The sequence below is a fragment of the Cavia porcellus genome, unplaced genomic scaffold (assembly GCF_034190915.1).
Source record: "Cavia porcellus strain 051 isolate PalLab524CR breed Dunkin Hartley unplaced genomic scaffold, mCavPor4.1 scaffold_3, whole genome shotgun sequence".
Classification (NCBI taxonomy): domain Eukaryota; kingdom Metazoa; phylum Chordata; class Mammalia; order Rodentia; family Caviidae; genus Cavia; species Cavia porcellus.
In genome coordinates, this window is record NW_026947486.1 from 117,899,044 (window position 1) to 117,912,660 (window position 13,617).

At 41.3% G+C, this 13,617-nt stretch overlaps 1 protein-coding gene across 4 annotated transcripts; it reads left to right on the plus strand.

Moving 5' to 3' along the window:
- The first annotated feature begins 1,769 nt into the window (after positions 1 to 1,769).
- Positions 1,770 to 11,870, plus strand: Vma21 (vacuolar ATPase assembly factor VMA21). 4 transcript variants are annotated; one of them, XM_013150968.2, is made up of 4 exons: positions 1,770 to 1,889; positions 2,175 to 2,399; positions 7,591 to 7,700; positions 8,107 to 11,870. In XM_013150968.2, the coding sequence occupies exons 2-4, from the start codon at positions 2,290 to 2,292 to the stop codon at positions 8,247 to 8,249; spliced, it is 363 nt and encodes a 120-aa protein (XP_013006422.1). In that variant the 5' UTR covers positions 1,770 to 1,889; positions 2,175 to 2,289; the 3' UTR covers positions 8,250 to 11,870. The 4 variants fall into 4 exon arrangements, with proteins under 4 accessions (XP_013006422.1, XP_013006425.1, XP_013006416.1 ...); XM_013150971.2 differs by lacking the exon at positions 1,770 to 1,889 and adding an exon at positions 1,911 to 1,997; XM_013150962.3 differs by lacking the exons at positions 1,770 to 1,889; positions 2,175 to 2,399 and adding exons at positions 2,457 to 2,665; positions 3,543 to 3,635.
- Positions 11,871 to 13,617: the final 1,747 nt, after the last annotated feature.

The following is a 13,617-nucleotide window of genomic DNA, read 5'->3' on the forward strand; positions in this document are numbered from 1 at the left end:
AGGGCTTTGTTGTCCAGGCAGAGCACTGGCTAAATATGTTCCTTCTTTTACAGCTTCTGAGCTTAAAGTTCTTTGTTCACCGCAGTGAGCTCACTGTAAATAGGGTACTGTGTATGGTGTCAAAAAAGGTATTACAGATGTATTTATTATATACAGAACAAACTATAAGCTTGGCCTCGCTAGATAGATATGATACTACTGCAGACCCCTTTCCTGTCTCTGGTCCATAATTTCCTCATCTGTGCAATTACAATGGCTGGAATTGTACTCCCCAATTCATACGTGCAGGTCTACCCTCCAGGACTTCAGGGTATCACCCTATTAGGAAATAGTGTTGTTAGTGTAATTAGTTATAAAGGCATAAAGAAGTAGGGTGCCTCCCCAATGCAATGTGACAGATGCCCTTATGAGAAGGAGAAATCTGGACAGACACAGCTGTAGGAATGCTAAAGGGTGCCAGCTAGCACCTAGAAGCTGAGGGAGGGAGGGAGGGAGGGAGGCATGGAACACAGACTTCCCCTCAAAGCCCTAAGAAAGAGCTCACCTTAGTCTCACATATCTAGCGTCCAAACTGAAAGATGACTGCTATTGTTTAACACCACACAGTTTCTGATGCTTTTTAAAAAATGACAACCTCCAGCAGTGGTTCCCACTAACAAGAACCCTTGTGGACAGTGGTAACTCATTTAACAAATATTTACTCAGTACTTGCTGTATGCCAGGCCCTATTCTATGCATTGCGAATACATAATCATCCCCCTTTTGTTCGTTCCATATTTTAAAAGATCTACTCAGTATTCTGTGGCTTATTTTAGTTCACTAGTAATTTGTACATTTTCTCGAGTGAACCAAGATTAGCTCATCAGTGTGATATAATTAGCTCTCCAAATCAAAAAAAGGTGGTATTTTAAGTAGCTTTTTATGTTCTATAGCAAACAAATACATTTGTTAGGTTTTAAAATATATTGCAATTGTTCTCAGAACTTCCATGAATATTTGTGGATCTCTAGGAGTTTAAGGACCTAACTGTAGGGTGGTTAGCAGGAATAGGGGTTTGCAAACTTCTTATGTAAAGAGCCAGATAGTAACTATTTTAGGATTTCTAGAACATATGATCTGTGCCACAACTACTTAACACAGCAGTCGTAAACAATACTAATGAATGAGCATGGCTCAGTTCTGTTATGAGCTTATTTTAAGCACCGAAATTTGAATTTCATAATTTTCATGTTTTGTGGAAAATCATTCTGAGTTTTTTTAACCACTGAAAAATGGAAAGCCAATTTTTAGCTCAAGGCTTGTAGACCAAAGGTGGTAGGGTGTATGTATTGATTGGCTGATCCGTTTGCCAAACCTCAAGCTAGAACCTCTTTCAAGTTTTAGTAAGGGCGATTCTTTTCTACTTAAAAGATTTCAATGAGGGCCAGACATTTAGCTCAGTGACAGAAGCACCTTCTTGGCAAGTGTAAGGTCCTGAGTTTAATCTCTGGTACCAAAAAGGGGGAGGGGGGAAGAAGAAGAAAAGATTTCGAAGAGGCCCAGAGGATTATTAAGTTTTAACTAAAACCCGGGCTTGTTTGTATTCAGTATTCAGTGCCCTACCTCTCTACCACCCTAAGTTGCTGGTTTAGTTATGGTATCAGATTCGATCTTTGTATTCCTGTGGTGCAGAAAATAGCTGTACGGTCCGGGGCCCTTTCCAGACCTTGACCATGTAAGGGATGTACTCTTATTAGCAGCCAGCAGCAACCTAATTTTGTCAAGCGTGACCCCGGGCTCACTCGCCCTTCTCCTTTATACCTCTCTCCGGTTGCTTGTGCTGGAGACCCATCTGTCCTTACTATTTGAGTTCCTTTTGTCTCATTGGTGGCTTTTTGAGCAGCTGCATGGTATGTTTCTAACTTTAAGTGGAAGTCAGGGTCACTTGCTACTGGCTGGGACCAGACTCTTAGCAAGGGCTCTCTCAACTGGCAGATCTCTTGGTTGTATGGGCTTGGGTGAGTGGTAAACTAACTCCTCCCGCTTCCCGCAGCTAGACTTCCACCGCGGGAAGTCATTAAGGAGGCGCTTGCACCAGGGTTGGTGAAATAATGTGCATTGCATGTGTTCTTGTTGTGAGAAACTGCTCGGTTGCCTAGCACCGCAGCCATCTGCCTGGCCCTCCTTCCCCACAGCTACTCTGCACCCGCCACCTGACTTCCAAAGCTCCGCGACTGGGACTGAGACTGAGACCAGAGGCGCTACGTGCAGCTCAGGGGGCGGCAACGCCACCGCCCGCCAGGGAGGACTATGCTGCGCGGAAAGGCCCGCCTCAACGTGGAGTGGCTGGGCCACTCGCCCGGACTGATCCTGGAGCAGAAGCCCCTCCCGCCTGCGCGCATGCCGCGCAGCCACCGCCGGTAAGTCACATGAGCACGCACGCCACGTCCGCGCCTGCGCGCGCCTCCGCTCTGTGTCACCGCGCCGCGCCGCGCCGCGCCTGCGCGTTTCAGCCCGCCGCCGGCAGCCCAGGGTGACAGTATAGGGGCTGGTCTGTATCTGTGCCTGAAATAGGGGTCGTTGAACCCAACTCTCCGTTACAACCGAGTGCCTGCGGCTGGCACGGCGACGCCATGGAGCGGCTCGATAAAACAGCGTTGAACGCGCTGCAGCCACCCGAGTTCAGGTAGCCCTGAGCTGGGCCCGGTGCGGGGCTTGAGGAAGGCCCCCCTCCCAGAACAGGGTGAACTAGGGACCTGAGTCCTCAGGGACTGGCTGCGAGGTAGGGGACAGAGGAAGCAGCTTGGAACTGCAGGGTCTGTACTTCCGGACCCGGCCTATCACTGCCTTGGGAGCGAGAGATCCAGGCTCATGGGGCTAGGTCAGCGGGCCTTCAGCTCAAGCTTCTGCCCCAGCACTTCTCTCGTTGTGTTCTATATTGTGCTTGCACTGCAGTCTCCCTCCGTTCTGCAGGATGTGGTCTCTGAGGGCAGCAACTTGGGCTCATTCACCCCACGTCCCCTGATGAGACCTATGTCGTCGGGTTAAATGTATCCGCTGTGTGAATGAACCAGTGGAAGGGAGTAGAAGCCTGTCCCCTGCTTCTGTTGGGGGATGCCAATCAATAGATTGGGCCCTGTGGCCGCGCAGAAGCAATCTGATGAAAAAAAAAAAAAAAAAAAAAAAAAAAAAAACAGGTGTTGCAACCCTGTGTCAGTAGGCAAGGAGATCGATGGGGAAAGGATAGCTACCATTTATTGAGGTTTACTGTGCCAGGCACTTTACGTACATGATCTAGTTGCACAGTTCTTAGTTCCTCTAACTGCTTAGCTTCCTAATTTTGAAAGGGTGAAATTGATGCGGGATAAGAGACTTACCCAAGATCATGCAGTTAGTTTCTAAGTGTCGAAATTGACATTTGACCAAGCCCACTGACCCTAGAGCCTGTAATCGTTGGAGCTCTGTGATCTTTTTATTTTCCCTCATCAATGTGGATTCACTTATGAGGATGCTAACAAGTTTTGTTGTTGTTGTTGATTTTGAGACATAGTCTTGCTCTATAGTGCAGGCTGGCCTCAAACTCCCAGCAACCCTCCTGCCTCAGCCTCGAGAGTGTTGAGATTACAGGCGTGTGCAACTACACTAGGCTCTAACAGGTATTTTTATTAAATATACTTACAATATAGTATCATCCTTCTAGACTGGTACTAGTACTTTCTAATGGAATTGGCAGTGAAAACATGTTTTTTATTGAATCTTGAATGCAGGGCCTGCATACTGAGTTACAATCTCAGCTATTAATGATTTTTTTTAAATTTTGAGAGAATTACTTCTCTCAAAAGTTACTCTCTTAAGTTACCCAGACTGGGCTGGAACATGTCATTGCACCACAGCCTGCCAGAGTGCTGGGATAATGAGTGTGTGCCACCACATGCAGTTTACAAATGAAACCCTGCAGTAAAAGAAAGAATTCTGCCATAAACCTTTCTTGCCCTAGAAAAGAATCTGATAAACTCTTCTGTCTGTTCAGTGTGCGGTGCAGAAAATTATGTCAAGTGGGAAAACTCGAGGTGGTGTTAGGAGTAAGAATGGTGGCTTAATAAAATTCATCATGAACTTTTCCTTGTGCATAGACAACTTTAATTCTGGCTTTCCTGTTCCTCATTTCTAACCAGTCTCAGTGACCCTTAATTAGAGAGAGAAAAGAAATCAAATGACATAATTTGCTTTGATTTGTAATAAAATGCAGAGTGTACCCAAACTGGTTTGTGCGGGCCACACTGACAGTTGCAGTAGGGTGTGGCTGGAAGGCCGGGAGAAAATGTGCTGTACATGTTAGCAAAGTTAGGTAGTTCTCAAAAGTTTGTATACTTCACGTTGGCGCTGCACAGTTATGTGTTTCATTGGAAGTTTTGGCCAGTGACAGGCTACATATAGGTCAGGTGGCCCTGTATGATTATGTGTCATGACATTATAGCCTTAACTTGTGTGAGAATGTTCTGTAATGTTTACGTGGTCGTCTAACAACACATTTCTTAGAACATTATCCCACTCGGTAAACTATGTGTAATTATACTTTGTCCTAAAGTAGTTGAGGTCATAACTCAGAAAAATGATCCAATTTTGAAATTTAGTAAGAAGGAACTGAGAGGCTGCACGTTTTTTATTTTATTTGGATTTCTTGGTACAGTTTAGGTATGCATAATGGTCAGATTCATTATATGAATGACACTACATAAGTTTGTATTTGTACATGATATGTGTTGAGTCCTCTTTTTCCCCATTCCCCTCAAATCTCCTACCCTTCCCTGTTCACAAAGCTCGGTTTTCTGTTTATCCTTTTCTGATTTTTTCTTTCCCTTTCCATCTTCCTTGTTCCTTTTTCCTTTCGAACATTTTCTTCTTATTCCACAATATTTATTATACATTTTCTCACATCAGATAATGTGATATTTACATATCTGATTTAGTTCTGATTTAGTGTCTGGTTTAGTTCCCGTGATTATGGTCTCAAGGTCTCTCCATTTTGCTATTAATGTTTCAATTTTATCTTTATTTATTGCTGAATTAGTACCCTACTATATAAAAACTCTTTATCCATTCATTGGTGGACGGGCATTAAGGTAGGCTACAGATAGAGTATGGCTTAGAAATTCATATGTAGAAAAGATTGTGTTTGGGTGGTGGGAAGAAGGTGGTTTTCTTTAAAACACTATATCTTTTTAATGAAAAACAAAATTTCATAACATAGATAATGCACCACATATTGTTATTTTTAAAGTAGTTACTTGAGTACAAAATATGAACATAAAAAATTCTCCGATCGATATTAACACGAACCTTTTCAGTGAACTAAGCGACACTAGTGGTATGACTAATTTGCGTTTTTTTCTTTTCCCTTCCTTCCTTCCCCTAACTTCGTTCCTTTTTCCTTTTGAACAATTTCTTCCCATTTCACAATATCTATTGTACATTTTAGACCTCATTTATTCTTAGTTTCTCACACCAGGGAGACCATACAATGTCTACACTTGTGGGTCTTATTTATTTCACTTGTTTCATCCACTTACCTATAAAAGTCTCAAGTTCATCAGTCTTTATGGCTGAGTAAGTACTCCGTTGATTAAAAATACCAAATTCCTTGGTTAACAGGCATTTGGGGTGTTTCCAAGATTTAGCTGTTACAAATGGTGCTACTGTAAACATTTCTTTCTGGAGTGAGATGTATTCTCAGTGTTACTTCAATTTGCATTTCTCAAATAATTATATTCAATATTTTTCATATATTTGTTATTTGTATTTCTTCATCGGAGAAGTGCATATTCATATCACTTGAATTTGAGGGTGCCTGATTTTTTTCAATTCTTTGTATATTTTCAATATATGTCCTTTGAGGGAAACTTTGCTAATAGTTTTTCCCACTCTGTGTTTTCTTTTCACTCTGTTGGTGATTTCTTTTGATGTGCAAAAGCATTTTAATGTGAGATCCCAGTTGTTGATTCTTTGAAGTGTTTCCCGTGCAGTTTACGTTTTGTTCATGAATTCTCTGCCTACCCCTGTGTCTCCTAGACTTCTGCCTACCTTCTCTTCCAGTAGATTTAGTGTTTCTGTTTTTATATTTAGGTGTTTGATCTCTTTAGACTTTAGTTTTGTGCATGGTGATAGGCATGGATCTAGTTTCAGTCTTGGGCATGTGGAGAGCCAGTTTTTTCCAACACCATTCATTAAAGAGGCTATCCTTCCAGTGAACATGTTTAGCCCCTTTGTCAAATATCAGGTGGCTGAGTATCTTTGTAGTTGTGCTTGCATCTTCTAATCTGTTCCATTGATCCTCAGGTCTATTTCTTTGCCAGTACCATGCTGATTTTTACTGTGGCTTTGTATTATAGTTTCAAGTCAGGAATTGAGATACTTCCTGCCTTATCCAGAATTACCTTTGCTATTTGAGGTCTTTTCTCTTTCCTGAAGTATTTTAGGAATGTTTTCTCTGGATCTGTAAGGTATGCTAATGGTGTTTCTCTCTCTGTGAGTTTATTTGTGTACAGGGATGCTTCTGATTTTTTGATTATTGATTTTTATAAAATTTATACTACTAAATTTGTTTATTAAACCTAAAACGTTTCGATGACACTTTGAGGGTCTTTTATGTAAAATAGTCACAGCAATTCTTTTTTTTTTTTTTTGGTACCAGGGTTCAAACTCATGACCAGTCACTTGCACAGCAGGCACTTATGCCGCAAAGCTAAATCCCCAGCCCACCCATTTCTTTTGTTTATTTGGTATCAGTAATTAAATGCAGGATCTGCGCCAAATGCTATTTCTCGACTATACCGCTTGGGTCCGCTGTAATATGCTGCTTTGTGCAGAATGCCGCGCTTTGCTTTAGGCTTCTGTGAGGTGGTGTGGCTGGCGGTGGATGCATGGTTTCCTACCGCACCACTTTTGGCGGTATTATTGGCCGAAAGGAAAATTATATTGTTACAATTTATTCCGTGTTAACACGGGGAAGATTAGATCAACAGTATGTGTTTCTCTCTGCCATTGTAATTTTCTGTGTAAATACGTGAATGCGAAGGCTACAACCAAAAGCCGTGTGCAAGCGCCAGCGCTCTCGCTATGCCACTGCTTGGCGCGGCTGTGGATGGATTTTATTCTGTGGTCCATGGGTTCCGCCGCTGAAGCGGGGGCGTTTCCAAGTGTGTTTGGTTGTGACTGCTTTGGGTTGTTTTTTTTTTTTTTCATTTTTATCGGTACCGGGGATCAAACTCACGACCGCCTGCTTGCAAGGCAGGTGCTTGTGCCGCTGAGCTAAACCCCAAGCCCCGGTTGTGACTGCTTTGATGGACATTTGCCGGTCAAAATGACGTGGGCCTGGCGCTAGATGTCAGAGTGTTTCCTTGCATGCAGATGGATCACATGGTGTAAAATGACGTTTAGGATAATAAGTGGGCACATGCCAGGTCCCTGGAAGAAACCCTATAGTCACTGCTCCATGAAGGGAAGATTTTCTGGCCTGTTATTTGTGGGTGCTTGTAACTTTAGGGAAAAGATAAGGATTTGTATGAGGCGCCCGCGGACAACTGTTACTCTGTCTCTTTTTTTTTTTTTCAGAAATGAAAGTTCCCTGGCTTCAACTTTGAAAACACTTCTGTTTTTCACAGCGTTAATGATAACTGTGCCAATTGGCTTGTATTTCACAACCAAATCTTACGTCTTTGAAGGTAATCCTTGACCTATCAAAGCAATTGTTCGTTTATAAGAATTGTGTGCTTTTGTTACATGTAAAATTCTGCCTTTATAAAAGTGACACTGCATGCATTATCTCAGTAAATATTTCAGTATTTCAGTAAATTATAGACATACAGTATTTTAGTAAATTATTACAGCTTGTTTTGTTTGTAGATTTAAAAATATTTTTATTTTTAAGTTTCTTTGCATGTGAAAATTTGGAAAAGTTAAATTAGGTACAAATGAATATGTTAAATGATTTGCTTGATATTAACAGTCACCTACTCATATCTTTTAATGTGTTGGATTTACTACCATGCAAAATTGTTATTTTGTTTGACTATTATTGTTAGGCTTTGTTTATGGAATAAAGTGAAAATTTATCTTTTCTTCTGATAGGTGCCCTTGGAATGTCCAATAGGGACAGCTATTTTTATGCTGCTATTGTTGCCGTGGTTGCTGTTCATGTGGTTCTGGCGCTTTTTGTGTATGTGGCTTGGAATGAAGGCTCACGACAATGGCGAGAAGGAAAGCAAGATTAATGCGACATCGCCTTTTCATAGCATTAAACTGATTTTTAAAAACATGGTAAATGTTTTTGTGGGCATTGATAATGAAAACATTTTATTTTAATAAAGTTGCACGTTAAAATCAGTCAGACTGCATCACATTTGACCGGTGTAAGTTTTGACCCACCTTATACAGTGGTTTTTTAGTCAATTTTAACTTTAAGCCCTTTTTTTGCATATGGCAATTTAGAAAAGTTTGTGTTTATTAAATGAGTCACATGTTACTGTGGGAAGAATTTGATTGGCTGACAGTGAAATGTCTTCTTGCAGTTTGTCTTTTAGGTGCTTTTCAGTTTTAGGCCTCTGGATATATTGCCATGCACTTAGTGAGCAAACCGGAACCTCATGTTAAGCTGCAACGCTTTCCCTGTTAGGAAGATGCCAGGTCCTAGCATTTGGATTCTAATTTTGCCTGAAAAGTTGTTGGAACTGTAGGCCCTGGAGTTAATCTTAAGGTCACTGACGACTTGCACATAAAGTGTATGAATTCTGATTATATTAGCTACAGGGAAAACTAGTGACAAGACTGCCTCACTGCAGGCTCAAGAAAGCAAAGAGAAGCTGATGGCCCCTTGTGTGCTTCTGAGATGTCCTTGGCTCCCTCATTGAAATTCCATTTCAACCGTCTTCCTTACTGCTTTTTTTTAAGTTGCAGGTTATGTGACAGGAATTTTCATTAAAAATGTTAGACTTTTTGCATATATTAAGAGTATAAACAATCCTGAAACATCCTCTACAAAATATTCTTGCATTGCTAGTCTTTTGTAATTGGAGATATTAAAACGTTAAGGTATATCCTATATGTATAGGTTCATAGCTGATATTCCTCGAGGTCCTTTTTGGTGGGAAGCTCCCAAACCTTATCGTTTTCCTTTAGGACCTTTTGTCTGTGTTCTTTATAGCCGCTAGGTATTTTTTGTGTACTTATTGAAAACATTGTCCCGCAAATGTTTTTTGTTTTTGTTTTGTTTTTTTTTTATTATAAACCCATAGTATGTGTTCTCTGCAAAAAACTGGAAAATACATATTCAAAAAGAAATAAACTATTTTTACATTTGTCGGTATGCACTAAAATTTTATTGTCAGTTTAAATCCTGCCATCTTAACCTGACAGCTGTTTGCCTTTTTATTTCAGAACAGTGATTATTGGCCATTTTCTTAAAAAGCACACTCTATTTTGTTCTTGTAAAATTCAAATTTTCAATATTTTCTCATAAATAATACATGAGGAAAGAGATATGTGTAACTTAATTCAAACATTATGTGATATATACATAGCAATACCATCTGTACCCTAATGAACCTGCATAATTTTTATGTTTTTATGTGTGTTAAAATCAATTTCCTGTTACTGATAGTCTTAATATTAACAGCCCTTGCTTAAGTGTTCACCATTACTAAATTTGTCTATTGTTACTATTTTTTATTTTGTGGACTTTATTAGGTATAAGTCAAGTGTCTATGTTTAATTTTTCAGAAAAATAAGACATCTGTGTGATGATTATAGTACTATTCTTAATTCTTAAATGCTGTCTGTGGTTTAAATGACGAGGCATGTATTCCAAATGTAAAGCTATTTTTGGTAAAAGTCACAATTTGAGGGAAGTAATATTTGAATTGAGGTTGCTGTGTGGTAGATTTCTAGGTAGCTCCTTTATTAGATGACCTGTTGTTTTTAAATTATCCCATGTAATTTCTTTTTGTATCATGCCAAAGTTTTCCTTGTACTTTTGGTATCTAAATGCTATTTTTAAAATATAATATTCAAGATTGGATCATTGTTTTCAGGCATTTGCCGAGTGGATACATTTTTCTGCAAGTGTTTAAATCAGGGATATGTGCAGACACATAATTGTTTCCTTGGGAAAACTACCAAGTTGCTGAAAGTGAAAATCAGATTGTAGGGTTGGTATTTAGGGTTATTACAAAATAGGCTTGCTTTCAAAGCAGTTTTTCCTGTGGTTGGAAGTGTTCACTCACTAGTGTGCTGCTGTTAATTATGTTAACATACGGTTTTGACAAATAGGTTTGTTTTTTAAGACATCTCACTGGCTTCTCCTTGCACAATGTATATACTTTAAGGTGTGTAGAAAGGACAGCTACAGATGGATGAGCCCTTCTACATGTTTTAAGATGCAAATACCTTCCCTGCTGTTCGGAAATTGTTTTGTGACGGTGACCTCAGTTAGGAAATGTGACTTGAAGTGGCAGTCCAAGCTACTGATTTATCCTCACTGACTGTTTCAGCGCCTTCCTCACCTCCTTGTTTGTCTTCCACACGGTAGTCCTTTTTTCCTACTGTACGGAAAATTTGAAAGTCTGTGCAGTGCCTCTGATGCCAGGAGCTCTTTAAATGGACATCGTGGTATACGCAACATTAGAATTTGGTTTTGAGCTCTTAGTGAAAATTTTGAAATCCGCTATTAAACAGAAGTGCTCCACAAGAATCTCACAGAAGTCCCTCATAATGATTAGAACGTTTTCATCATCCTAATTTCATTGGCTTTGCCAGAAGCAACTGATTGACTTGTGTTCATTTTCCATTTTGTATTGATACTACATGTAAAGGAGACAGATAAAAAGTTAAGGTGTACCTGGGAGAAAGCCTAAACCTGAAACAAAGGATTTAAACCCAAGGATTTATCCTTGTTTTCCATGTATCTAGTGTGTCTTGTCACCAGACAAGTTTATGAGTATTGTTTAATTTATTCCCAAGTGAAGTTGTAGACTATTATCAAGTTCATTTGATAAATGCTTTAAAATTTGTCACTTGATTTAGGTCAGTGGCAGGTTTCTTTGCTGTGAGTATTCCTGACAGGTAACCCATCAGTGTAGTACAACTGTTAGTTTAGATTCTACTTTCATGTTTAAGATCATTTTTGCAAGAGCTAGACCGGAGTGCACATTAGTAACTTGATGAGACTTCTTTTTTCCTTTGCAGGGGGAGTCTCCTTAAAAACATATTTTCAGGGACTTTGGGAACCTAACCATACTATTACACATAATGTCTGAATAGCTTCATCCTTTCGATACTCTGTAAAGTAGTCCAGAATTCCTTGCCTGTGTTATTGCTGCGTGTACTTGGAAGAAAACCACCTGTGTTTATTTCTGAATGTCCTGTAAGTCACTTTGGTCAGTTATGCAGTCTTCCTTTTGCCGTGTTTAGTGCTCTCTCACTTAACAGGAATAATAGCAATAGCTAACAACATCTGCACAGCACCTTAACAGTTTGCCTAGAACATTCATACATTCATTCTCCTTCGAGTTTTCCTGATGAGCCTGTCCTGAGATGCCTCTGGATGTCATGCTAAGAGTCTTTAGAACCCTCAGTCATTGGCTTTGCCAGCTCTGCTGATGTATCCCGGAGGCCCTGACTGGGGGGAGGATGTCCCTGAGCTATGCTTTGCTTCCAGCTGTGTGGTGTTGGATTATCACCATGAAGGCCATGAGTGCTTTAGCCACTGGAATCAAATTTATTTTGTAAGTGATGCTTTTCTAACCTTTGTCTTGATAGATTTTGTACTTACCCTATTTGAGCCTGTAATTTGGAGGAACTGACCGTCTGTTGTCATTAAAAAAATGTCCATAATACCACTTTGATGTGTCCTGATTCAATTAATACTTGTATTAACTTCTGCTTTTTAAGATTGTATTTGTTTGCTGGTGGGACATGGAGACTGTGTCCAGAGGCTGGGTTTTAAATGTGTTAGTTGCCTCATTGTGCCATGAAGACTGAGTACAGAACCATCAGAGATAAGCTCGGGGGCAGTACATATGCACCAGAGACACTCAGCCTGGCTGAGGTGTGGGGGTGCTGACATGGTGTGGATCCGTGAGAACTGGTGTGACAGTTGGGGAAAAAAGCTTACCCCATAGTTCATTTAAAATTCACTTGAGGGCAGATAGGCCTCAGATACCATTAAAGGAGTAAATAAGGCTGAGAAGTACTTGTGACTAATTAACTAGGAGAAAACGTTCATGGATATGCCCAGCATGTCACCCCTTAGGACCATTGCCCTGTGTTCTCTAGTCCTCTGGGTCACATTCCGACTCCTTCGTGTGCTTCCCAGGGCTCCATCTAATTCTAAGAAACACCATTGCCTTTCAGGTAGCATTTGAGACAGCTTAGTTTCAAAGACACAGCTAATGAGCTGTCCGGGGAATTTAGGACAGGTAATGAATGACATTTCAGATGCAAGGGTGTTTCTTGGTGACTAGAATCACTTTGTGGGACGGTAAAAATGAGTCGTGCCGATCCTAACCTAGACCTGACACAACCTCTGTGGGCAGGGCCTGCAGGGACAGTGGTCCTGCCTGGCCGATGGAGAACCACTGCTGGAGTCTCCGAGTTGTGCCTGTAAGTGTCTGTCTTTAGTGCTGGACTTGGAGATGTCATAGGAAGGCTGAGACAGAGTCTCACTTCACCAGGCAAAACTGGAATCCTGTGGAACGCCGCACTGAAGCCACAGTGTAATTTTCCCCAGTATGTGTTTGCAATACATAATGATGACATTCCGAGTGGGAGTCGGCACGTGTACATAACACATCTCAGGGCTTTTTCATCCCTTTTCCGTCCTCTCCTCCCTGCTCCCTCCATCTCTTGGTCCCCTTCCCTTTTGCAAAATATCGGTATCCCTGCTCCCTTTTATCTTTCATTTTGTTCTTCAGTTTATATTTTGGCTTTCTCATAGAAGAGAAATGCTATTTAAGCTTGTGAGGAAGAGTGTAAAGTCAGGAGACCTGCACTGCCTCCCTGACGACCTGCATTGACTTCGTTTCACACTTAATGAGTTACACTGAATGCAAATTGCAGCACATGGAAGCACCACCTTAGAAATGACCGCCATGTGCATAGAAACGGCCACTGCTGCTCCTGTGATGCTGTCCCCTTCTTTGGAGCCCTACTCCAGAGAGACGGAAAACCCAACAGGATCTCAGGTGAATCTGTGGCTTTCAAAGGAAGAGAAGCAATGGGGAAAACCAGAAATGGCTTGCTAGGTGGCGTGTTCTGCAGATAGTGGCAGGCCCCGGGCTTGATTCCCAGCACCATGAAAACACAGCTGTGCTGGCCCCTGATGCCTCTCCTGCTGCTTACGTCTCCGCATGTTGCACACTCGTCCCACTGTTTCCCTGGCACGTGTGCGTCTGGGTCAGCCCTTCAAGAAGGCAGGACCAAGGAGGAGAATGGCTTTCACACCCCGTCCTGTGGCTCTCACCTGGGGCCACGCCAGGCGTGTGCTTCGTCCAGAGCTTGTAACCAGTCTCTGCTGCTCTCACACTTTCGGTCATGTTGCAGCCTGGCAGCCAGAAAGCTCCTTTCAAACAGTAATCAAATATGCTG